This window comes from Pseudorasbora parva, chromosome 22 (assembly GCF_024679245.1).
Source record: "Pseudorasbora parva isolate DD20220531a chromosome 22, ASM2467924v1, whole genome shotgun sequence".
NCBI classification, from domain to species: domain Eukaryota; kingdom Metazoa; phylum Chordata; class Actinopteri; order Cypriniformes; family Gobionidae; genus Pseudorasbora; species Pseudorasbora parva.
In genome coordinates, this window is record NC_090193.1 from 21,136,276 (window position 1) to 21,164,071 (window position 27,796).

General features: G+C 36.4%; 1 protein-coding gene across 2 annotated transcripts; it reads right to left on the reverse strand.

Moving 5' to 3' along the window:
- Window positions 1–564: 564 nt before the first annotated feature.
- On the reverse strand, window positions 565–27,361 carry sfmbt1 (Scm like with four mbt domains 1). Of its 2 annotated transcripts, none has more exons than XM_067431323.1 (21): window positions 27,190–27,361; window positions 24,018–24,075; window positions 23,601–23,695; window positions 20,518–20,761; window positions 19,778–19,866; window positions 18,955–19,207; window positions 18,203–18,300; window positions 16,598–16,699; window positions 15,645–15,804; window positions 14,725–14,807; window positions 13,815–13,941; window positions 13,406–13,519; window positions 13,223–13,265; window positions 13,070–13,140; window positions 12,819–12,958; window positions 12,076–12,185; window positions 7,052–7,227; window positions 6,390–6,568; window positions 5,666–5,890; window positions 4,211–4,339; window positions 565–1,899 (listed from the first exon to the last, which is right to left on the reverse strand). In XM_067431323.1, the coding sequence occupies exons 2-21, from the start codon at window positions 24,040–24,042 to the stop codon at window positions 1,756–1,758; spliced, it is 2,607 nt and encodes an 868-aa protein (XP_067287424.1). In that variant the 5' UTR covers window positions 24,043–24,075; window positions 27,190–27,361; the 3' UTR covers window positions 565–1,755. The 2 variants fall into 2 exon arrangements, with proteins under 2 accessions (XP_067287424.1, XP_067287423.1); XM_067431322.1 differs by having other exon boundaries at window positions 12,819–12,961; window positions 27,190–27,360.
- Window positions 27,362–27,796: the final 435 nt, after the last annotated feature.

Here is a 27,796-nt window from a genome sequence, read left to right on the forward strand (position 1 = left end):
GACATTTACGTTACAAAATATTTTTCTATTTCAAATTTGCTCTTCTTTTAAACTTTTTATTCATCAAAGAATACTGATAAATGTATCAGTTTACACAAAAATAAATATGCAGCACAACTGTTTTCAACATTGACAATAGTAAGAAATGTTTCTTGAGCAGCAAATCAGCATTTTAGAATGATTTCTGAAGGACCATGTGACACTAAAGACTGAAGTGATGATGCTGAACATTCAGCTGTCATTGCAGGAAGAATTTGCATTATACAGTAACTTTAAATTGTAATATTTTTTTACAACATTACTGTTTTTTTTAATTAAATAAATGCTGCCTTGGTGAGCATAAGAGACTTCTTTCAAAAGAACTAAAAAATCCTGCCCACCCCAAACATTTATCAGTAGTATACATACAAGGGACCATATAATTATAATGCAACATTTCCTTAAATGTAAATGTTCTATAAATTATGAAAATATACATAAACTTAAATACATTTAGTTTTCTTAAGATTACATGCACTTTCTGTACACCCCCCCCCCCCCCCCCAAAAAAAAAGAAACCAAAGCCAAGATTTTGTTCATTTTTATTTTCTTTAAATAACATTTTCCACCAACATATAATCAAAAGTAAAGCAATATTAATTCAACAGCATTTAATTAAACGGATGAAAAACAGGAAATGAACCAAACAGAATGTGGCTAGACGAGGTTTCAAATTCATCTTTCTTTTTCCAGCACAAATACTTAAATAAGGGAAATGGACTGTTAAATCAAGAAAAGGGAGACGGTTGCATATCTCATTACCAATTCAAATACAATCCATAGATAATAAATCAAATGATTCTATCTGGTTGTATTGGGGTAGAGCTTTGCAAAGCAAGACCAAACCAGTTATTTGGACCATTAAAACATAGAGCCCCCTGAAATAATTGAATGCAATATATGCATTTAAACACAGATCCTGTATTCTACTTGATATTAAAAATATTAATTTTACAAGCAGACACGTTTGTAAGAGTACAAGACTCTTCAATTTGGTGTTGTTGATAGACCCTGGATTTGCCACAATTCATATTTTCCCTATCACAGTCAGAGACGTAACCTGAAATATATTTGTGTGCTTATGTCTCAACCAACACCTCATTACTTTTTATTACTCTGCACTTTTATTTAATAATGCATCATTAGGATGAGCAAATGCTTATTAGTATTTACAGAAACTAAAATGGCAGCATCCGGCATACATCATGCCTTATCTTTTGCACTGTTGTATTACAGTGTAATTCCCAAGCTGTTATAGAAAACCAAACTGAAATGGGAACATTAAAGCAGTCCCACTAAAATTAACATCTGGTTATTTACAGTATTTACATTCACACTCCTGTATGTACAAGTTTGCATACCACTTACAGTACATGGGCAAAAAACTTTTGTGCTTAAGGTAATTGCATTGTCATCCGCTCTACAGTTAATAAAGGTTTCAGAAACAAGTGAAGAGCTTTGCTTATTGTTGCAGACACAGTTCCTCCAACCCAGGTTTAACCATGGCTGAACCCAAAGTACCAGATTGACCCTGTTAAAAAAAAACGCCCCTCCAGTAGTTAATCTCGACTGCGTCTGCTGAAGAACTAATGGTACAGGAGGCGTCTAAAGCGCTAAGTGATTTTAAAGGTTCTATAGAGCAAAAGGAAGATCACAAACATTAGGAAAGTCACCTAAAATGTCAAATGCCCTACTCTTCTCTACAGATGGTCACCCTCAGCAGCTGGCAAACTGTTGGTAAAATGCCAGCTTGACCCGCTCGATGTGATGGCACAGCTTGATGGCAGGGCCGAGCTTCAGGTCCATACACTCCTGTACAGTGGGAAGGTTCAACAGAAGCAGTGCCTGACCGTCAATTTCCTAGAAGGTAAATGAAAACGAGTTGAATAATATACACTAAAGGGATCCTAAATGAGGACTAATAAGCATGTGAGGCAAAAGATGTAGTTTGATCATTGCAATGTATTTACACCTAAAATAAATATCTGTTTAACATCTGCATAAAAAGATATCCTGGCCATAAATTAAGAAATACCACAACAATTCATTCTCTCGTTTTAGGTAGATGACCACTATCTCACTGAATTAAAATGAGGGAAAAATTAGTCTAAAATGGTCACAAATGATCTAAAACAAATTATTAACTCATGACCATGAAATTAAAAATTATTTTTGTATGTCATGTGTGGGGGCTTCGTAGTTCGTACAAACTGTCATCCATAATCTTGCTTTTTCCCAGAAAACAATGGCTATGTTTACATGCACAACCTTTGTTTCAATCAGACTGAAATCATTCCGATTGATGAATCTGAACGTAGTGTTTACATGAAAGCTAAACAAAGTGATCGGGTTAAAGTGCGCATGTGTGTCACAAGCTTCAAATTGGAATTGATTTTTGATGTGCAAACACTGCTTTCCCGCTGTTTGTGTATAATAACCATACACCTACATTGGTTCTTTATTTGTTTTATTCAGCAGACTATATATTTATCCATTTCTGGTCATAATTTGGAGACAATGAGCATGTGGCGTGCTGCTTTTATTTATCACGCTGTAAAAATGCACTTTGCCAAACTTAATCTCAAGCCAAACTGCCAAACCTGCTTTTGATATTAAACAAAACTATAGCTTTCAATACTTCTAGCGCTGTGTCAATGCATTTAAATGGCTTAAGCGGAAACACAACAGTTTCACAATACAGATGTTTGCAGCAAGTTTTGGTAAACATTACAGCATAGTGTGCACTGATTATTGAGTCAGCCATATTTACAGGATAGTTTTATTATGAAGAGTGATAGAGATGCAACATTGTTAACATTAATGTTATTCTTGTATTTAGCTCTCAGGTATTCCTTACAAATTGGTCACACTACTCATTGATGGTCAAATGTGACCATACACCATAACTATTTTTCAATTAAATAAGTGTTCTATATTTTAGTTAATAATATTTATTGAATATTTTGAAGAGATTTGTTGGTACTAAATACTATTTGTGCAATAATTATTGTAAATTAATGACCACTTAAAATATTTTTCCTTTAATATTTGTATTATTTATATTACAATTTGTGTAGTAACTAAGGGTAAAATAGAGAATTCCAATTCAAAGAGGCAAATTATAGTCACTTTATGGCTAAAAGAATAATACTGTTAATTTGTAATGCCATTACCCATACGTGCCTTATGGCTCTTTAATAAATATACAGGTATCTAATCTAGTTGCTCAAAAGTATTGCAGTCTTGTATTTTAATAAATATTTACATATGATCAAACACTAGATTTCTTTAAATGTGAATTTTTAAAACATTATTAACTTGTATCCTAATATTTTTAGTGAATAACGATACTTATATAAGCACACACAAGTGAATATTAATGAATGCGAGCGCACATAATTTGACCCAAGAAACGTTTAAAATAGTGCTAAAATAGTGCTAAAAAGACAAACTAATTTTTCCTTATTATGTACAGAAGGCTATATACTACATATGAATTGATACTAAATCAAGATAGAAATAGATCCCCCCACCACCAAAAATAAAGCACGGCGTGGGACGTGCTCGCGCTGCCAGCCTCTGACCTAAAGCAGACAACATGCGATCGCCATTCAGTTCTTTAGCGGATTATTATTTGGGTTTGAATGGTCAAACATATGTAAAAATGCACGGTCTGGCCTGGCAAGTATCCAGGTAAACACAGTCGAATATGTCTTTAGTGAACGTGTACAGCTGAGGTCTTAAGCCAAACCTAATATTCTGTGTAATTAATGTTAAATCAAACCACAATGAAAAATAGAAAACCACCACATGCTTGGCTAAATAATTAAAACATATTTATTAAGAATCAGTGTATAGTTAAATTATAGAGTGAAGACTAAGCAGATTTATATTTGATTATTTAATTTCTTTCTTGACTTGCTACTGTTAAATAGACCTAAAGTAGCAAAAATAAAGTAAAAATAAAGCACTGTTTTTGTCATATTGTTTGTTATGTGCATTTTTTGTTGACCGTGGTATCGATTTAGTATCAGTATTTAAGGTATTTTAGTCTGGTATCATATCGAAGTCATAATTTTGATATCGTGACAACACTAGTCCAAACTGAACTTAAAAATTGGCAACCCTGTCGGTATAAACAGCGATTTATCTTATCTGTGTGTTCATTTACTTGATCCATGAAGATGCGTGCCAGTGGAGCACAATCAGTGGTCCTGATGAAACGAACAACATCCGTGACACTCCATTCCAGTGGACTGCTGTCCAAACACAGCTTCGGAGGAACTTCTGTACGTGGACTCTTCAGAAGAGACAAAGCAAATCAGTCAGTACTGCATAGAGTTGTCAGATATACAAATACAGTACCTAATACAACACTTCCTAAATGTAATTTTTAAAAACAAATAAATAAATAAATACTAAACCAGCAATTTTCCACCTTTCTGACTATGAAGCTCCTCGTTGTCAGGGGGTACGTCTCAATCAGTCAATGGGCTGACTCCCTGATCAGTGCCCTGAGTACTGAACTAGGGCTGACTGAGACAATATTGTCTTTGGGTGCATGATTTCCAATTATTCAAACCTACAAAGTTCTGCACATGATGTGAAAAAAAATCCTGCCCATAAAGTAAGAATTCCCACAAATTATTCATTTGTGGCCACATTGCACCAATAAATTCTCTCGTTTTAAGTAAATCATGGCCACTATTTCACTGAAATAAAACGATGAAGCAAATTAGCATAACATGGCCACAATTGTCAAAGCTCCTCATTTTCAAAGATGATATTTGAAGGGCCCTTATGATATTTCTGATCCGCTTTATCGACAAATTCCACTTATTTTGAGTATTAATTTAAATTGATTGAAATAATTATATATTTTTATAAATAAAATAAATTACATTTAAAATAATGGTATTTCATTCAAATAATGAAGTCAAATATTTATAAATAATTTCAATTACTGAATGATCTTCAGACTTTACACTTTTTTATAACCAATGAATTTATATTTTATATTTATATGATATTTCTAGTCATTTGTGATTAAAATATTGTTTGCTCATAATTTATGCCCAATAAAATATTTTAGAGCTTGACATTAAATAAATTATATTAATTATACAACTTCTCTAGAGTACAAATACAACTTTCCTTTTTATTTAACCTTTCTATATTATATTCATTATCAATTATTTTTTAAAATGTATTAATTTCCATGATTTTTCCAGTTCTGGAACACACACAATTCCCCTCAGTGTTCTACAGTACTGTGGGAATTCTGGTCCATAAATAAATAATACAATTTATACAAATAAAGAAATAATATATACATCTTTTTTAAGCATACAGTGCATCCGGAAAGTATTCAAAGCGCTTCACTTTGTCTTCATTATGTTGAATTTAATCCATTTTGGAATAATGCTGTAAAAATTGAAGCGCTGTGAATAATTTCTAGATACACTGTATATAGTTTGACTAAGTAATAATTTTAAGCCATCTTTCCCTTGTAAGTGTGCTGAGGCACCAATGTGGGCCCCGGAACCCTGGTTGATAATCACTGCTGTAAATTAATATTAATGATTAAATTAATGTCCAATAGTTATAGACTGCCATAGGTATAGACCTTAGGTGAAGGAGGTCTGTTCTCATCATCCGAGCAGGAAGGCGAGCGAGCTTTGCGGCGTCTGCGTGTGGGACGGGGGGTTTCTGGAGGGGAGGGGGAGGGAGTCGGGGGCTGTGACTTCTTCTCGGAGTATTCGGAGTCATCCATCAGCTCGTCTTGCAGCTCAGAGCCGGTATCTTCACTCAGAGAGTCATCCTCATCCAGATCTTCCTCATCACCACTTCCCTGTGTGGCCAGGCAGTGACATTAGTACACATTGCAGAAATACTCCACAAAGTTTGATGCTCCTCCTGGTTTAGCTCACATATATTTAATATTAATAACAAAGATGCTCACTTATTTCTGCTCATTTGTTAAATCTTAATGAAAATGACATTTACTCTGAGCAAATGTTTCAACATTGTGCATTTCACATTCTAATGACCACATTAAAACAGATAGAGGAAGATGGTTCTTATTGAGCAGGAACTCTGTCTGAACATATTACATTGAAAATAAAGAGATCTAAAATTAAAACATTATGATGTAAAATTATCTATGGACTATTTATAGGTCACTAATCAAATCTCTGATGTTGAGCATATAAATCAATTCTTAAATATTTCTATGGTGAATAATGTTTAGAAATTAACTCATTAAAGCCTCATTTGTATTCAATTAAAAATGCAAAATAGAAGTATTTTCAACAATGGTTTCAGACTTTTGACCAGTGTAGCTTGTGTACCTGAGGGGAACCTGCTGGGGTGTTGTCTACTGAAGCAGAAGAACGTCTCTTTTTGTGGACGAAGAGCTGTTTCCTCCTCTTCCTCCTCCTGCCTCTTCTCTTCACACCTCCCTCTAAGTTGGAGTGTCCGCCGGGAGGTCGGCCCACACGCCTGCTCTTCTTCTTCCCATAGTAATATGCTATAAAACAGGCATTGTTAGATTCACAAAGCAACTTAAACAGCGAGCAATTTATACTATAATGTAATTTCAATTTGTCAACAAAAAAAAAATCCAGGTCAAAATTCAACCCACAATCAAGAAAAATAAATTATATTTTATATAAATACAAATGAAGCATATCATGAAAATTAAGCAAAAAACTAAACAAAAACACACTCGTAATGGTGTACAAATTTAAATTGTAGTGTTTATAGATCAAATTTGTGATAATATATGCTTTAATTTATGTGATTTTAAATTAATAAAAAATATATAATTACAAAATCATTTTACTGTAATACAGCAAAAAAAAAGAGAATTATTGAAAATAATAAGAATTACAAAAAGGTACTAAATACACATTATGGTAATAAATGTACTGTATTATCCAGCAAGCCAAATATACCAGAATAAAATACTGATATAAACACAGTAGAGAAAATGGTAGGAAGTGATGCTCACTGTATTTGGTTTTGGTGAGCACAGAGCAATTTTCCGAGCAGCGCTCCAGGACCATTCGTGGACCGAACAGGTTGGGACAACACTCCAGCTTAATGCAGGTTTTCCGACAGAAATCAGCCACCTGGTCTGCAGTGCGAACGATCTCTACTGTCGCTCTGTAGCTCTTTCCTTTGTACCTGTGAAGCACAGACTGTTCAGGAAACCTAGAGCACTCTATTTGTGTTATAGAATTAAGCTAATCGTTACATTAAACATTATTATATACATTGATAAAAAGCATAACTTTGATAATTTGTTCGAATAACTTCTTTGATCAGGTACCTCTGTAAAAGTTTTTCCCTTCATCATTATCACATCATTAGAAACTAGTGTGAACAATTTTGAGTCATTGGGCCTCATTCATGAAACTTTTGTCAATATACAAGCACATTCGGAGTAATTTGTCCATAAAATGGACCTTTACGAAAATAAACGTGTGTATATTAATGAATTGTGAATAGGTTCACAATTTGCATAATTCCCGTCCATGAGTTACAACTATGCAAATGACGTGTCCAGGAACGCTGTGGAATCTTCTGGACTTCCTTCTTAGGTTTGGCTCCAGTATATTGCTTAAATGCTTGAGACACTAATTGGCCATATGTCTAGCAATCAATATTCAATTGTCATGCGTCCACCAAAGAATTTTTAGCCAGCTAAATAATGCCTGGTGATTTTCTGAAAACGACCAGCTGGTAGTGCTTGAAAGTGCTTTGCAAGTGCAGAGTTTTTCCAGAGATACTTTGGTTGATACAGAATATCCATGGCAGTAATGGGTTACAATTTTCTCAATTGTTTAAGCACAAATACTGGTACTTGAGACACAATGTCCAACATGTAACTCATGCACCAACCCACTGCCCTGAACCAATTCTTCTAAACTACAAGAACAATTCCTGCTTTACACTCAAACTGCAGTTCTAAAACACTTTTTTAAAACACTACACACAATTATCTGCATTTGGCACAATTTTAATGCAGAAAATCTCTTGTTTTCAAATATGCACACTGGCTCATCACATGGGCAAACACCTTATTTACCAATCACACAGTTTTACAATTAGCAAACCACTGTATGTGCAACTTTGTGTTGGTAGGGTTGTACACTGTATCCAATTTTTTTTTTGGAAAAATATATAAAAAATATATTTATTATATAAAAATAAAATATATTTGATACATGGTATTTTTGTGTTCTGAGTATTAAAAAACTGTAATAGTATCTCATTTTGAAGAATATTACTGAATATAAAAAAGCAGTAACCAGCAATATTAACTTTTCCATTGTTCGATGACAACTGTGTTGTAGTTGGTTTTAATTTTTGCTTGTCTACATATTTTTTCCAACACCAGTGCATCACAGTGCGAAATGTATTTTAGTGAGTGAGTGCATAATGGTGTCTAACTGTAGAAAGAGATACTTTGGTTCAGAGAAAGCCATTTAGTGTCTTAAGCCCGGGATACACTGCACAATTTTCGGCTGTCCCAGATGAAAGACTGCCATCGTGAAACAATCGTGACGATTTCTATGATCGTGGCTCCCGGTGGTCCTATGTCATACAGTGAGGTTCAAAGACTGCTGTTGTCACTCTCTTGAGACCAAAGATAGCCTACGATCATTTTCTGACAGTGTTAGAAATTCATTGTGATCACCGCACAGTGTGTTTGCCGCAACTACCTATGTCTACAGACCAGCCAATAAAAATGCGACATGAAATCAACGTGACATTGCACTAAAACCTTTCTCTTCCTCTTTCGCCGTGTACTCTCTTTCATAACAGAGAGAAACTACAACTGCCAAAGTGGGATTCACTATGGCCTTTTTGTTCACCGATTTGTTGAGGACTTTTTATTCTTTTATAGAAACTTGCATCGCAGCCTACGAGTCGATAGGTGTCCTCATCGTGCAGTCTAAATACATGTCGAACCCAAGTTTAATAGATCCATGTTGCATAGTGTCATTTTTAATGATCTTATAGGATTGCTAAAATCGTGCAGTGTATCCTGGGCTTTAATAATTGTGAAAAACTGTAAGACCTTGATAAGTTGGTTCAGGTGTGTTCAATTGAGGTTGGAGCTAAACTCTGCAGGACAATGGCCCTGCAGGAGCAGGATTGGACACCCCGCAAACAGTAATTGACTGTCGCACAACTGAATGAAATTCAATGACATCAAGGCTGTAATGTGATTGGTTATCAACGCACACATGATCAAGTTAGCTATACGCTTTTTCCAATGGTAGAGCTACAGACCCCTAGCCTAACAAGCCAGACCCACATCAAGATGTTTGGTCTGGAAACTCACCATTGACAGCTCAATCCGAGGGGCGGGATAAACGGTTGTCTTTCAAACTCCCTCTGCACGCGATAGGATAGCGCCAAGGTTATTATAGTTTCGCTTTTTTAAATTAGTTTTTATTTTATTATCGTTTTCAATTTTGCTACAAATTTCAGTTTAGTTTTAGTTAGTTTTACAAATGGTTTTGCTAGTTTTAGTTTAGTTTTTTTGCAAATACATTTCTATTTAGTTTTTATTTATTTAGTTTCAGTTTTAGTAATTATAGTTTAGCAGAGTTACCATAATGAAGTGTAAAGACCAAATCAAGGTTTTTAATTTCAGCAAAGTTTAATTAACAGATTAGAGTTTAATCTTACTAAACATCCTTAAGTGAAATAACTTGATAAACAAGCATTATTGTTTAAACCCAGGACGGTCTTACAAAACATGCATAAAGTTGGGTCTTCACCTTTGAGCAAAAAAGCTTGAGTCAAACTATGACCTATACAAACAACGATCTGGAGATTAAAAATGAAAGAAATTATATTTTGATATTAAAAAATTATATTTGATATTTTTGACATAGGCTAATACTCAGAGGATCTATCTTAAAGAACAAAATAGATGCAACGTAAAATATAAAAGTAAAAATTATAAATTCCTGACAAACTCAATCATAGCAGATGAAATATTGTTAAACAATTAAAAGCTTATTTTAATTTCTTCAGTAGTACAATGTAGGCTAGCAGTTTTGCTGTGTGTGTGTGTGTGTGTGTGTGTGTGTGTGTGTGTGTGTGTGTGTGTGTGTGTGTGTGTGTGTGTGTGTGTGTGTGTGTGTGTGTACGTGTACATGTTTTTCTAGCCTGGTGAGGACTTCAACCTGAATGCACACAGACTCATGGGGACTCGTGTCACCGTGGGGACCTAAATTGAGGTCCCCATGGGTACAAAAGCTTATAAATCATACATAATGAGTTCTATTGAAAATGTAAAAATGTAGAAAGTTTCCTGTGATGGGTAGGTTCAGGGGCAGGGTAGGGGGATAGAATATATGGTTTGTATGGTATAAAAACCATTACGTCTATATGGCAAGTCCCCACAAAAATAGCGCACCAGACGTGTGTGTGCGTGTGTGTTTGTTGTGCTATAATTGTAAAGGGGACCAATGTCCTCACTTATCTAGTAAAATATTATGATAACTGACTAATAAGGACATTTGACTGGTCCTCACTAGTTAAAAAGGCTTATAAATCGGCCAAAACATGTTTTTATTTAAATCTATTGTTTTGCACGTTCTTGTGATGGGTAGGCTTAGGGATAGGGGTTGGGTTAGGGGATATAAAATATCATTAACCTGATATAAAATCAATGGAAGTCCATACAATGTCCTCACTTATATAGTGAAACAAACCTGTGTGTGTGTGTGTCCTGGTATTCCCTACTTTGTGGGGAAATGTCTCCAGACAGATAATAATATTATTAGTAGTAAATGATTATGATAACACCTTTGAGCCTGTCAATATTATGCAAACATGAAATCTCAAACGCACAGTAGGCTAGTAACGTTATTTGCTAATATAGTTGCTGACTTTTGCGCCTGCATCTCTCGTCACGTAAGAAACGGCATTCTAAAACAGTGAGCTTAAAAGAAGTTCAACGTGCATCTCACCTTGTGTTATTTCCCATTTCACTGCCACGGACGCATTGATTCTTTGTGAACTGCCGTTTAAGACTAGCGATGTGTTGACTGTCTGCACGCGTCCGTCACAGGACAGCGGTTAAATCTCCTCCTCAGATCACTTCACGCGCAGTTGCGCAATAGACACTCCCTCAACCGCCACAGTCAGATTTTCCACCACATTAAAGAGAGCTTATTAATAACGAAAACGAATATTTATTTTTGCTAATTATTATTTTATTTCAGTTAGTTTTTTAGTAAGAGTAGTTAGTTTCGTTTAGTTTTAGTTTTTTATTTATTCAGATTTTTAAATTTTATTTCAGTTTACGAAAATGTTTTTTGACCAATAGTTTTAGTCTTAGTTTCAGTTTTCGTTTACGAAAATAACCTTGGATAGCGCTACAACCAACCAAAGCAACGTGAAGCGGGGCTCGTTGACAGATTAAACATTCACTGTATCCAGTCGGCAAAACTCCGAACACATCTTCCCTTTTTAAGAATGACTTCAGTGCCGTTCTTTGTTCTTTTCTAAGAGAAAAGCTTAACTCCAAGTCTTCCAGAGTCGCGGTCAAAGCTGATTCGAAAGACCGCTGTTCGCCAGCTTCTTACTAGAAGCACGCAAACGCAACTCGGCCGTCGTCATTATGGCCCCACCCACCGACTCTATACACGATGTGATTGGCCCGACAAGAGTTTGGCGTTTACAGCTCAGAAGGGTATTGAGAGTTGCTAGACAACACTCGCGACAGATTTGCTGCCGCTAGGGTGCGTCTAGATTTCTAGGCTAACAGACCCCCGTATCTCCCAATAATAAGACCATCCGCATCCACTTTTGTTCTTCTATCCTCAGCAAATGTCCTATACATTATATGGCTCAGAGCTGCCCTCTAATGTCTGGTATAAAGTATAAAAAAGCTGAACGTGTTGAATGCATCCATCCGCACTTATCAGCGGTTGAGTATACTTTGAAAGCTGTGCACAATGAAGAAATGAAGAAAGTGTACTTGGGCCCAAGGCACATTGTACTCACTTGGCTTTTAGTGTCTCTCCGTGACCCTGCCAGCGGCCCTCCTGGTCAAGCTGCAGCTCTCTCAGCACTCGACTGGGCTTGTAGGCTGAATTTATCAGCAGTGTCAGCACCTGCACAATCCATAGGTCAAGAGGTCATTATAAAAAACAGCTAAATCAAATAGTTCTGACTCCAAATACTGAGGTGTTCAAAGCTGACAAAATGGAGATAAAAACATACCTGTGGCGGCACATTCTCTATTAATGTGATTAACTGCTACAGTTCAACTAATGAAATGCATTACTAGCAAGATAATTTATTTATTTTACATATTACAGATGGTACATGCAAATAAATTAGTGCTATCAACCTGTTAAAATTTCTCTAAAATTGAGAGATTTTTTGTACACTTGTTTAAAAGAAAGTTAATTCACTTAAAATAAACATAACATTTGATATTAATACTTTATCATACGGTTGCTGCCATTTTATAAAACCAATAATTCACTCGAGGATGTGGGTTAGAGTTATTTTACCACAGCTAGGGGTGTTTTAGAAATGTAGCTTTGTCTCATGCCTAAAAATTTGAGACAGCCTCTTGTGGATATTCATCTAGTTTTCCATTCGAGTTTAGCAGGATGGGAAGTTCTAAAACCTAAAATACTATTAATAATATTTACTCATTTGGATATCTCCCCATCTTCTTTCCAGAAAGACAAACACATTTAAAAACGTTTGAGAGCAAGCAGTTTTTTATGGCTAACCTCTTTTAGTACCAGGACACAGTTCCCAGGTCCCACACACTGGGGCAGCTCAGCGATACGACCCTTATTGAGGTAGGGCCCTGAGAAGCAGCGATGGTTAAAATAGATTTTAGGACAGCAGTACTTCCCATTCGCCTGGCCTGCTGGTGGCACACAAACAAGATCAAAATAGTACCGTGTTAGAGAGCATTGAGCTTTTACGACTATGTAAATGTCTGACAAGTGTTCAGATGTGTATATCTAGGACTCACCCATTTCAGCCTGATTGCTGTTAATCAGTTGTTTGGTAGTATCAGGTGAGGAGGCTTTGGATGGTACCCGGCTGTGGTGAAAGAGATAAATCAGTGTTTTTCCATAATCAAAACTACCTGAATTTAATTTCAACACTTTTGTGTCTTACTTACTGTTTTTCTGGCTGAACTACCGCAACCTTTTTCTGTTTCTCTACTGCAAAATCACACAAAACATAAATTTTAATATCTTACCAGACCAATATCAAACATAAATATTATGGTTCAATTTATTTGCACAGCACTTTGGCGTCATGAACATTCTCTGAATTTGAGCGTTTCCATTGTAACACTGACCTCTGGGCTTGCAAGGGTGATGAAGAGGATAGCCATTTGTTTCACACCAGCTCACTGGGAAAATATCCATGGAGTCAGTGTGAACTATGATCTCTGGGATGGCTTGCTTCAGACCTGAGCGAAGAGTGGGAGGGAAAGATAAATGAGACAAACAAGCAGTCTGTTATGGCTAACCTCCTTGAGTACCAGGACACATGCCTACTGACTAATCCTCATGCCTACTGACCTTCTGTGATGTCTATAAAGGGTTAAGCCTGGTCTTAAATTAGTCTGTTACTGGTTTTTCTATTTTTAATCAGGGACTCTGCTTTGTTAGTTTCCTCTGAAGCCAGTTCAAGGAGACATTGCATAATTATTTTTGGTCATTTAGAGCTACCGTGCTACAGAAAGAAGAATGTTGACCTCGTACCTTCCAAACGAATCCACATGTGTTGACCTTTGACTTTGGTAACAGTTGCTACGTGAATGTTTTCAGCGCAGAGCGGGTTGACGGCCTCCAGCATCATGGACTCTTTAATGCACTGATCAGATGGGTCCTACAAGGAAATTGAAAAGCAGTTCAATGTCAGAAAGTCACATCAGCAACAAAATGTTATCAATAACTGCGATTTGCAATCAAGTCTTGCAAGAGATTATGCAAGGTGTATTGACAGCAAAGCCCTTATAATGTTACAAAATATTTATATTTCAAATAAATTCTGAACTTTCTCTTCATCAAAGAATCTAGAAAAGGTATATCACAGTGTCCACAAATATATTTTCCACAAATATTAAGCCACACCCCTGTTATTGTAATAATATATCTGTATAATCAAATAAATACAGCTTTGGTGAGCATATCTATCTATCTATCTATCTATCTATCTATCTATCTATCTATCTATCTATCTATCTATCTATCTATCTATCTATCTATCTATCTATCTATCTATCTATCTAGATATAATTTTTTATATATAATCAATCAAAATCTGATCATTTGATATTTTTATCAGATATATTTAAGTCTTTTTTTAATTGACAAATTATGTCCAAACAATTATGTCCAAAATCCTCTTTTCAAAATATCATACTTTAAGCGCCCCCCCCCCCCCCCCCCCCTTCATTACTGCATGAGTACAGTTTATGCTATACCCCAAAAATATTAAACTGAGTTTTAATTAAAAATAAAACATGTTAAACTTTAAAGAGAGGCATTGACGTCATTGTATGTCTAAATTGCATTTATGTTATTTTTAAATAAATGAATAGGTCTGGGGAAAAAAGGTCATCATCAAGCCATTGACCCATGTTGAAAATAAGCAGAAGAAGAAACTCACTGGAGCAAAGCATTGCTGTGGGGCTGCCTCAGCCTCACACTGCTTTAGATAGTCCGCCCAGTCAAAGTCCTGACCTTGGAACCCTACACACACAAACACACACAAAGGTCAACAAGTGCACCTGATAAACTGTCAACTGCATGACTGTCTGTCTCCCTAATATACATATAGATTACAAAATAACCGAAACGCTAGAAGAAATAAGAGTTTAACTTTGAAGTAAATCGCAAAGAGAACCCCAATGGCAATTGAAATGATGAACTAATCAATATGTTGATTGGCAATTAGTAGCATGTGAGCCGTAGAAGAGAACAATGAACACTTTGATATGGCAGCGCTCAAAGCAACAAAGGTCTAAAGAGGTCAAATAGTGTCTCCAAGACCAAAACCATGGATATATTCAAGTAGCTTGGTGTTAAGAATAAACTCCCTGCATCCAAACAAACTGGTGAATTTATGAATTTCTCATCCAGATGGGATTATATTTGACAAAGTTCAAAAGCCTCAGCTGTTTCCAGCTTTTGAAATGGGGAGCGATCCATAAAGACATGGCCAGCCATCCCACACCAGCCATTAGGTCAAATGAATGCTCTGCTAGGAAGTATAACTGCCAAGGAATGAGGCTGTTTTTCACAACATGGAGCATCCTACAATAAAAACACTGCTCAATCATGTGGTCTTATTCACAGGGAACCAATGTTTCATGGATAGCAAGATGAGCAAAATTATGGGTGGCATATCCAGTCGCCATCTCAACAAACCAGACATTTTAGTACTTGTAGGACTGCATGCCAAGAAATGAAAGGAAAGACTGCCTTCCCATTAGGTCCTTCTTATCAATATATCGTTGGTTGTTTGTGTTAGCTCACTTTCTTTAATGTATATTGTATGATGATTAAAGGGAAGTTATATCTCCAGACCTGGAGGAGGGCTGAGCTTGACTCCGTTCTTTAGGCTCCACTGCGTGGGAAAGATTCCTGGACTGTCCCTGTGACAAAGGAAAGCGTGTCCGCCTCCCTCTTTTTGCGCCTCATCTCTAATATCATCCATCCGCACCAGAAAGAACTGATCATTAAATACCTGTCTCACACAAATAAACAAAAAGTGAAATTAATATACACACACAAAAATGAAGCTAAGAATAAGGGCACAGGTCTACAAATGTTTGTTTCTGTTCATCCTGTTCTGGAATACACTCATATTTATGAACACCTGTTAACATAAAAAAAAAATTACACAGAAAATAATATCTCTATCACACAAAGACAGACAGACAGACACACACACACACACACACACACAATTTTTGATCTGCCTGCATTGATGATACTTCACTATTGACACTATTTTTGATCTCAACCATTGTATGAGAACTGAACTGAGCTGGATGATGATGTTACTGTTTTCTCTAGAGAAGCTGTATAGTTAAATTAACCAAATTAAAATAAAAACTTTTTTACAACAGACATGATCACTGAAAGAAAAACACTAAATACATAAAGGTGACTTGACACACCTATATATGTGCACAGGTTAGTGTTTCTACGCATTTTTACATTTAGTCCTAAAAATATTATTCAAAATAAATTATTTTGCTTCCAGCAGAATTTTTTTTAAATTAGTGATTTACTCTTGACCCTTCTGTTTTTTAACCAACATGAGAAATAAGAGGCAAAAGTTGTTTTTGACAGAATACTAACTGAAAAGGAGAAGTAATTTCTGATTTTTTCTGACTTTTTCAAAATCAACACTGAATATGTGTGTTACAGAGCTTTAATTATTAGCAATTATTAGCAATATAATTGCTATTCAGCAAAGCTTTAGGGTAAGAGGCCCAAACTACAGCAGCTATTTTAGAGTTACATTACGATACCTTGACCACAGTGGCAGGGCTTATGGTGAAAGGAGTTGCCGGGTCCACAGCTTCCAGCTTCATCCCCTCAGTAAAGCAGTGCGGAGTAATGGCTGATCTCTCCTGAATACAGAAACAAGTGTATATTCCATCAATATGACTGAATCATTTAGAAATAAAAAATAAGGCTAGAAACATTAGTGGCAAAAAAAATGGAAAAAGCTTTTTCTAGCCGTTTCTGAATTCCTTTCATCTATATTGTTGTTGTAATATACCTTGATATGTTGGCTGTTTGGAATGAAATATTAGCATACTAAGTCAAAACTATAAAGTACATACTGTATACTGCCACCACCATTTAGATTGTTTTTAACCTTTATTTATCCTCTTCAAACAACAAACAAGCATTATCATTGTTTAACACAGCCATAGTAAATCCAAGCAAGCATACAAAAAAAAATACTTACAAAGAAAAAAAAATACAGAAATATATCAAAGCAAATTATTACTTACAATTAAAATGGGAAGGCATGATTAATATATATTTCCAGTAATTTTTAAGTCCTCATTTTCAGTTTCTTTAAGGATTTCCTTTTTTGTAATAATTTTCAAATGTCAGAAAACTTGGAGGAACATTAAAGACATCTTTTTTTTTTTTAATAGCATGTTAAACAGAATACGGACACAACACCTAAGTAGTATTACACTATATCGTTGTTACATGACTTTTTAATGTTGCACGCTTAATTCAGCAAGTAGCATCCAGTAGTTACCATCTTCTTCTGTGTTCAGGATCAAAATGAGAAAGAGCTGAAAATTGGCTAATATTAATTATGATTCATTTGAAATGATAGTCGGACATTGAACATAATGTGCTCTTTTTAAGCTATACTAAACATTTTGGCAAATGTTGTATGTTATATGTTGTCAAATGTTGTATGTGACGGTAAGGAAATTTCCCACCAGTTTAATGATTGTGTGCTAAACGAAACTATGGTAGTCAATGGGGACCATCAACTGTTTGGTTACCCATCTCAGAATATATCCTTATGTGTTCAGGAGTAGAAATAAACTCATATGGTTTGGAACAACTTGAGGGTGAGTAAATGATGACAGAATTTTAATTTTGGGGTGAACTATCCCTTTAAAGGGTCATTCACAAAAAATGTGTTTTGGTATTTAAAGACAAAAGGCAATGGAATGGCAAACGCAAGGACGTCAAAAGGTGCATGGGTATACTTCATTTTCCGGATTCTGTCTTGCGCACAATTAAACATGCCACATATTCTATTGAATGTGCGCATGTTTGGTGCATGCACACAACCTAGTGGACCTTTAGTTTTTGAAAGCTCAAATCACTCGCGATCTGCTTTGTGTGACGTAATTTCCGTCATCAGCACAGTCCATTGATGCCCGTGCACAACGTCCCGTGAGACAGATTTTTGTGTCCGAGCAGGGGACACAAGGTGCACGCACTGTTAAGTGCTTAGCTCAAGGGCACAAAGGTCACAGTGGCTCTCTATTAACTCTCCAGTTTATGGATCACACCAACAGGGTCAAACAAGCAAACTTAAGGTCAGAGTCAAGTTTTAGCAAACATGTGGTAGTTAATCAGTATTTACTGACCCTGTAAAACTCCTCGCTGATGCTGGAGTCCTGCGCCTGAGAGAAGACAGTCTTCTTCACCTCCTCCCATTCAGCTTCAGTGCGCAGGGACAGCAGAGCTAAAAACAAACATACACAAATAAACAATCAGCTCTCAGCTGACCTCATCATATGTTTATCTTTTAAAAGCAAGTGGACTCTGATCTAAACCCCTGTAAAACCTTCCCCCATCCACCAATCTCTACTATTGATTAGCTAAACTGTAATATGTGGGTTTCCCAGGGTAAAAGTACAATTCAAGCCATCTACCTTTTTGTCCATGACCTCAACATGGAGCAATCTAATTGATTTGCATATTAATAGGTCTGAAAGATTCAACTGTGAGTCCTGTTGGTCTATTCATTCACCTTCTCTGTTTGGAATCATCTAGCTACAGAACATGCAGCAACGACAACCCTCAAGATCTACATTTATCATCAGCTTCTGCTTCTGTTTCCATGGTTTTAGCTGCACTGACCACTTACATTTTTCAAAAGCTAGCTAGTGCTTGGATGTAGTATAGTTCCAAACACAAAAAACATATATAAAAAATGGCCATGCAAGTAACAAAATCATACACTGTGTAATACATCCTATTTTCAGAACGGTATATTCTGTAGTATACGGAACTACAAAGATTTGAACTGTATTAAGTTAAATTACAAAGGGCTTTTCATTTGATGGGTATTTCCAATATTTATAACAAAGATATTTAGAAATGATGAGACCCTCACCTGCAGGTGGTCTGAGAGTACAGCTGTGCTCCTGTGCCCAGCCCGGTAGATGAAGCAGGGGGTCCAGGTAGAAGACCCATGTGATGGATTGGGTGTCAGGGAGTCCGTCTGTGCCGGCATATCGAAGCCTCAAGCGGCCCCCTACATTCTCCTCAATAACTGCAGACCAGACCACCCCAGCATCTTGACGGTCCACTAGCTCAACGTTTAGACCTGGACTTAACAGATCTATAGGATTACAGCCACGCTGGGCCTACAAACGCACACAAACAAGGAAAAAAAGCACAGATATACAGATAAAGTAAGAGGTAACAACCATCAGTTTAATGCAGTTTAATATGTTTGTGATGCAAAAAAATAACATAAACAAACATTTATTTGAAAATCAAAATCTACAGAAATATAAGTCTTTACTTTTGATAAATTAAATGTGTCTGCTGAATAAAATTATTTTCTTTAAAAAAAAAAAAAAAAGTTTTACTGACCCCAGACAGTACCTACCTTTTGACAGGTAGAGTAAATAAAATATATGTCCAGAGTTTAAATACTTGATACTGATTGGTCAACTGCAGCATTAAGCAGTCAAATAATTTTGCATAATGACTGTTAAACTGTACATTTAACCATTGTCTAGTCATGTCTCTCACACCACTCTGCAGTCTCTCTTTATTCATACCACCGCAACTCAAAACAGTGAGATACTGATTGTATTAAAAATGGCATTAGTGGACTTGGAGTGGAGTAGTTTTCATTTTAATATCACCCTATCAGTTTATTTTGTAATAACAAATAACTTTCTATACATGCACGGTATATCTCTTACCCCTTCCAGCAGACTAGCAGGTACACTGCAGGATTCAGCCAGAGCTTTCTCCAGCAACGCTTCCCATTCCTGGTGCTTCTCACGGACACCTGAGCACAAATTAAGGGGCACATTTGAGAGACATACAGTTGCAGATCTTCTGACAGACTATTCTGCTGACAGATTTATGCCATTTTGCACTTATGATGGCTTCACCATTGACATGGTATTTTGGGCCATAAGTGCAGCTGTCAAGTAAGGCGCAGGCAGCCAGAAGCAAAATGCCAGCAACCATCTGGACTCCCCCGAGCCTGTACATACTGCACTCTATTCCAGGATTTTATTAATAAAAGAAGATTTAAGTATTAAAAAGGGTCCTTTAATAATTTCAGAGGAGTAAAGGCTGTGCCCATCAGCAAGCTGTAAGCTAAATAAAAGCCCCAACACAAACACCCCTCCCCCATTTCCTGAATATGCCCACAAATCGACTGTGAGCAACCACCTACAGGAATTAGCACTATGCTGCAAGCCACACAGGCACAGCACTTGAAGTACATAAAGAAATATGCAAATCTGGATGATGCATACAAAGCTTTTCAGAAATGAGAGCATAACCTCTGCAGAGCCTAAATTTAAATCCTCTTAACCTATAGAACCACAGTGTTCTCCTGAGTGAGTGAGTAAATGACTAAATTAAACAATTAAGCTCTAATCATCATAAATTAGAAAGCATAGTGAAATATCTCAGTCGCCATTCTCACCCTCAGGAGGTCTCATCGGTCGACCCTGCTGCTTGCTCCAACCAATCGGGTGCAGGTCGGCAGTCATGATGTCGCACCAAAAGTCGGCGCGCCGGTCATCCTGGTAACCCTCATATCGCAGTAACAGCAGCTGTCCACAGGTGGTGATTATTGTTGCCACCCAGTACGCGGTTTCTGATTCAGTACGGACACACACCTCCAGCTTCATACCTGGAGTCAGACCCGTCTCCAGGCCCTGGTCCACCTGCAAAGGAGGGCCAGGATGTTATTTCTTGCATATTTTCAGGTTTTTTATGTTTCTATTAAGCTTTCATTTATTTGCATTAGTTTTAGTAATATTAGTAGTGTTATTTTAGTATTATTTATAAACTATTATATTATTTATTAGTAGTTTGAATAAGCTTTTACATTTTTACATACTGTTTTAATGTTTTTTATTTAGCTTTAATTATTTGTATTGAATTTTTGTTTTAGTAATATACATACAGTACTATTTAAGTATTATTTATAAAAAAGTTTGAATTAGCTTAAACTTTTATATTTTCATAATAATTGTATATTTTAATAATTTTGTTACATTCTTTTGTAAAAAATCTGTTTTTAATGTTTCTATTTATTTAATTGTAATTTATTTATATTTAAATTATTTGTTTTAGTAACTTTAATATTATTTATAAACTATAATATTATTTATTAGTAGTTTGCCATAGCTTTTTTTAATTTTTGTTTTAGTACAGTATTATTTTAGTATTATTTATAAACTATTATTTAAATTATTTATTAGTAGTTTGACATAGATTTTACTTTAATATTTTAATTTTTAGTAATTGTATGTTCGTTTATCATTTTTATTGTTTCTATTTAGCTTTAATTTATTTTTATTAAATTTTTTGTTTTAGTAATATAAGTACTTCAACTTATTTTTGGTAATTATTTAAGGATTAAATTGTAATTATTTAAGGATTAAAATGACACACTTCACCTTTAAATCATAAAGCATAAATTCATTGTGAGGGGCAATATTTGCCCTCTGCGATTAATTTTCAAGGGCATTTTTTTCCTTTAAGATAACTTTTTGTACCATATTTTATCCATATAATCACATTGATGCCATCAACTTCTGCCTCTGTGACAGAAGTAATCTGACAGCTATAGGTCATTCAGTGGCCTCTGCAGCGGCACAAAATCCATGCTAAACCATAGTATTATAGAATATGATGAAATTCAGTGTAGTATAAAAGATTTTAAAACAGAGCAATGGACTACAGAGGCTTTTTTACCATTAGATTTTGGTGGCATTAGCAGTGGTATTATTGCTCCATCCATGCCCTGGTTAATTTCTGACCCAGTAAAAAAATTCTTTAAGATGTAAATGGTCACTTATTGGTCTTATAGTTTCCCCATGAGAGTAGGAATATATCACTAATGTACCAAAAGTTAAAGGGTTAGTTCACCCAAAAATTTTAAATCACCTTCCGTATTCAGCTTATGGAAAAAGCTTAGCGCTTCACACAGTTCAAAATGCTTACACTACTTTTGATGACTGCACACCAGTTACGCTTTTCAGACATAGCGTAAGCATTTTGAACTGCAAGAGGCAGTACGCTTTTTCCGTAAATTGAATACGGAAGGCGATCGGCCAGAAGCTAGATAATTTACTTTATAAAAATGTAAATATGGATGTTTTTCTTACACAAACGCATTAATTTGCTTCAGAAGGCCTTTATAAACTTCACCGGGTCTCACTAAAGGGATACTTCACTGCTTTTTCATATTAAAGTATGCTATTCCCTCAACTAAGATGAGTTGATACATACCTCTCTCGTCTCAGTGCGTGCACGTAATCTCTGACGCGTGGTGACGATCTGATAGCATTTAGCTTAGCCCACTAAGCCCAGTTCATTCACTATGGTACCAAACAGAGATCCAGTTAGAAGCCACCAAACACCTCCACGTTTTCCACGTTTCATTTAAATACAGTTACACGAATAGTTGAACGATCAAGTACGGTGACACAAAATAAAACATGGCGCTTATCTAAGCGGATTAATAAGGAGAAGTATAATGTATGGCAGAATAGCACTTCTGAGAGTACTTCGAGTCGGCGCAGTGAAAAGTTACGCCTGAAAAATCATCCCTCACATGGTGGATTTTTTGTATTGTTCAACTATTCGTATAACTGTATTTAAAAATGGAAAACGTGGAGGTGTTTGGTCGCTTCTAACTTGATCTCTGTTTGGTACCTAAGGAATAAACTGGGCTTAGTGGGCTAAGCTAAATGCTATCAGAACGTCACCATGCGCCAGAGCGATTAAGAGCACGCACTGAGACGAGAGAGGTATGTATCAACTCATCTTAGTTGAGGGAATAACATACTTTAATATGAAAAAGCGGTGAAGTATCCCTTTACCCACCGGAGCCGTGTGAAGCAGTTTTATGATGGACAGATGCACTTTTATGGACTTCTCAAAATTACGTAACATTCACTGCCATTATAAAGCTTAGAAGAGCCCGGACATTTTTAATATAACTCCGATTTTATTTGTCTGAAAGAAGAACGTTATATACACATAGGATGACTTCAGGGTGAGTAAAGCATGGGCTAATTTCCATTTTGGGTTTAAACCAACCCTTTAATCTGAGTGCTGACTTCAGACGTTTGACCATTGTCATAAAGCAGAGTAAAATTCAAAAGGTGTATGACAGTTTTCTTGTGTGCTGGCTGTTTTTGCCATCAGACGTGACTGAAAAGCAGGGTTTCCATAAGCTAATTAAACTGATTCAAAGATTATTCAGTAGTGGATTCAAACCTGGTTCTTTTTGAGCATTTAATTAAAAAACACAACTCGAAAGAGTCATCAGTTCATGAATCATTCAGATAGCTCACATTGCTCCTGCAGTAACGCCAAGGACATGGGTTTGATTCCCAGGGAATTCATTAATTGATAAAATGTTTACCCTGAATCCAATGTAAATTGGGTGTAAATGCATAAAACTGTATTATGAATCGACTACTCCAGCTTTCACTGCAAGAATTCAAAATAGTGGTGTAGAACAAACACAAGCTGGCCCAGTTTACTCACGTGTTTGAACGCATGATGAGGAACAGAAAGTGCTCCGGTTTCCTCCAGGTAGTCATCCCAGTTAAACTCTGAAACATCCTGACCAGAGTCTGCTTCTGAAACATTGAATGTCCGATGCTCAGCTCTTTCCACACACAGCCTCATCACCTCACATCAACCATATCAACAGAGCGTGAAAGGTAATGCTTCTATATAATATATAGTAATAATAGGCAGGAACTCCCACAAATTTTCCAGTGACCTTTACATCCACCACTTTGTGTCAAAGACAAATGCTAAGCCAAAGCAATCTAAAGATGTGTGATACAGCCATAAGCTCTCAACACTGTATTTTTCAAGTTCAGAAGATGGACTATAGCATTGTTTTTCTGCTAATTATTTAGCAACGTAGCACAAAGAACATCATAAATAGCTTACCAGACTCCAGCGCCTCAAGGCTCATGTCTGAAGCCCCTGGAGGACAATCAAACTGCTTCTACACAAATAATGGGGGGGAGACAAACATTGAAACAAAGAGATAAATTATGATATTAGGATTACAATTAATACAAACATGTTTCAATAAAAGTATTTGCGTGTGAGAGAAACTGTGTGCGCATGACATGACAGAAACATGAGGAGACATGCACAAGCCACATTTCACATAGCCCTGTTCATTTAAGTAAGTGGGAGGAGGAATCCTCAGAGCGTAGCTCTAAAGATAAAGGCACTTATGTCGCTCAGACTCCCTGCATCACTTTTGAGACGCAAAAATGCACCACAATGCCCAATATAGCTTTGTGAAATTTGTAAATATCACATAAACAGCACAGTAAAGTTTCTAATAATGCAAGCAACATACCTGTATATAGTGAAAAAGGGAGACCAAAAAAACATTCAGCCAGAAACAACTTTGAATGTTGTTTCAAACTCAACATGCTGCTTGAAATATGCGAAAAGAAAGAAACCGGCTAACCAGTTGCATTAACTCTGTCTTTTCATTCAGAGCCGTCAAGCTGTCTTTGTGAAGGTTGACGTCTCTATTAAAGAGTCAGACATTCTCCCTGACAGCCGTTGGCGGGCCACGACCCTCCTGCTCTTCTGGGATCAACTCTTTCAGTCCACCCCCCTCCACTCCAGCACCGTCCCAGAGCCCTGAAGCACAGCCCGGGCCACGGACACAATGTGCTAGGGGTCACGCTGGTCTCCAATAGGGATTGAAAAGAGCAGCCAGGGCTGTTTAAAAAGCCATGTCGCTGTCCCTCAGTATGATGATCGACTGAACTTTAAAGCATATTGTGAAGGAATTACCCTTAGAAAAAAATACCATGGTAACGAGTTTCCGCTCAAATAAAAACTTTTACAAATATTAGCATTACTACAATAAAGTAAAATAAAATAAAGATTGTGATATTGTTTATTTGCTATTTTAAGTACATTATATTTTCACTTATTATGGTTTTATAGAAGTAAGAGTAAGAGAGCACAGGATATTGTAGTAACTATGGTATTTTGGCAGAAACTACAGTTACCATGGTGATTTTTAAGAGCAGAATCGGAGGGGAAAGATACTGAGATGATATAGGTGAGACTGAGGAGTGTAACACTGTTTCAACATTTATAAACTATGTGCTTTTGTGCTATACGTCTCAAACTTTGATATATATAATATTCACATATTTGTCTGTAACAAAATTAAGTAGTTTAGGCCATATTCACACTGCAAAGGTGGAGTACATGCACTTCCTAAGTGTTTTTAGGCATACTGTTAAATGTGGCATAAATGCATTTGCACAGCAATTACAACTGTATGATTTGATACTACGGGGTGAAGTGGGTCAGCGCAGGCAAAATAAAGTCTGGCTTTTTATTGCATATTTACACTGAATTGAGCAGGCACAGAGCAGCCTTAACTTGTCTGTGTAAAGATGCCTACAATTCCCTAAAGTGTCAAATAATGTAAAATACAAAGAGTGCTGTTGTTACAACCAATCCAGCTAATTTTTGTGGTAATTAAAATGACCTATTCATAACCATTCCTTCCTCTTTGCATTATAAACATTTAATTCAGAATGACAAACATATGGAACACGTTTGAATTAAACACACACACACGTTGTGTTTTCATGTTTTACAGAGACTTTTCATAGACACTTGTCTTATACTGTACACATTTTCTCTTCTTTCCCCTTACAACAACCCTACCCCTAAATCTCCCCATCACAGAAAACTTTCTGCATTTGTACATTTTCAAATAACATCAAATTTGATTTCAATTCCCACAAAGATTTAAGATATTGCCATCTTAGTGGGGATTACCTGGACCACAGATACATATATAGGCTACACACAGACACACACACGCACGCACACATACACACATGATAATGATTTTCAGCCCTGTAGTCTGAACTGGTGTCACAACATTACACATGAGGGAATGAGGAGACCCCAGGACAGCGGAAATCTATTTCTGGTGTGTCTATGAACCCTCAGCACATTCCTGCCAAACTCTGCCGCTCCATCACTTCATGCAAAAGACAACTTCCTTCCATTAAACGCACATAAACACAAGCGAATTACGGAAGCGAACATAACTGACTTAATGCAATAAAGACAAAAAGAAGATGATGAAATGACGCAGTGACCGCTGTCACGTGCAACAGCCACAGTCAGATCCTCGAACTATTCAATGTGTTCATTGACATTCGGGCGAATTATTAATTGTTTTGCAAAAAGAGATTCATTGGAATTATATTTAGGTGTTTATATTGGATATATTAACACTGTTGTTTATAAAATAAAATAAAATAAAAAATCTAGTTAAAAAAAATTTGTCTTGTATTTTAATGTTAGAATGAAGCCAATTGAGAGCTTGAGTTCTTCCCAAATAGAGTGATGGTGACTTAGGCTAAACACAACTTCTATTATGTAACCCGGCCAGATAATTAAACTGTCATCAATTTCTGAAAGTGTATAAGGAAGCAACCATTCGACTTTATTATTATTATTAAACATTAATGTTATAAAAAACAGCACAGAACAACAATTGTCTACAATAAATATAATGCATCAGCGTTATGTACCTACTACCAAAGCCCAAATAAACGCATTTAGAAGGTACAGCGATAAATGGACCCGGTAGCTGATATATAAAATGATTCAATTTAGGGAGTGTAATTCATAGAAATAGCCCAGTGATAGTTCGCTGGCCAAGCGCAGTGTATTCGGCTAGCTACATATAACTGGATAATAGCATTTAATACATTCACGCCGCTCAGGCAACTTTCATTCCGAAAGACACATATCGTGCAATTAAACATTATTAGACACGAAACATTTTCTCTGCACTGATTCGGGAGGCTTTTTATGTTGATGTGAGTGCGGCTGATTCCGTGCACATGCTAAAAACGCCTGTAACCAAGACAAGTTACTGAAACGTCATAGCTTAAGCAATAGAGCCAGGCACTCATACGAGCGAGCACAAGTCACCTTTTTTTTGGAGACGGGAAAAAAGATGCAGGCAACGCAAAATCGCTCGTTAAAGCCATGGCCGATTAGGACAAAGGGTAAAATACATAAATATTTGGGAATGCATTCGGTTTCTTACCACTGAGGAGTTTTTCAAGTCGGTTTTAGATGCCGTGTCTTTTTCCGCCTAGTCGTTCACGACCTCATTCCAATATGGCACAAAGTGTGAGTGCGCATGCGCCGCCTCTCGCGCGAGCCTCTCATCCACGAGCACGGGGATTGATATTTGTTGGCTTTCAGCGATAAAAAAGGCGAACTTGCCAAATATTTCAACACAATGTTTACAATGCCTCGCCGAAACACTAAAGTGACGTTAAAATATCACTTTTATTGCGTATTACACCTTTTACTTATAACGTTCCTAGACTGAACAATAAAAACGGTGGGACGCAATATTAAACGATAGCTTACAACAGTCATAACCTGTTCATGTCGTTACTGCGCGGAGGTTAACAATTATTCTGGTTTAAATAAGTTATTGGGAAAGAATATACAGTCCATGTTGTGGTATACAACATTTGCCGCCCAGCCTCAATGCCGTTTTGTTCAGTACAGAAAGTGTTTGTCCTATTGGCTAGAATGTACCATTAAACAGAGCTTAATCTAACACACAACTGCGCCACGCTGAGCAGCCAGTTCCTCTGTGTAAATAATCTTTCTGGATGCTTCTATGTGGAAACAGCCAT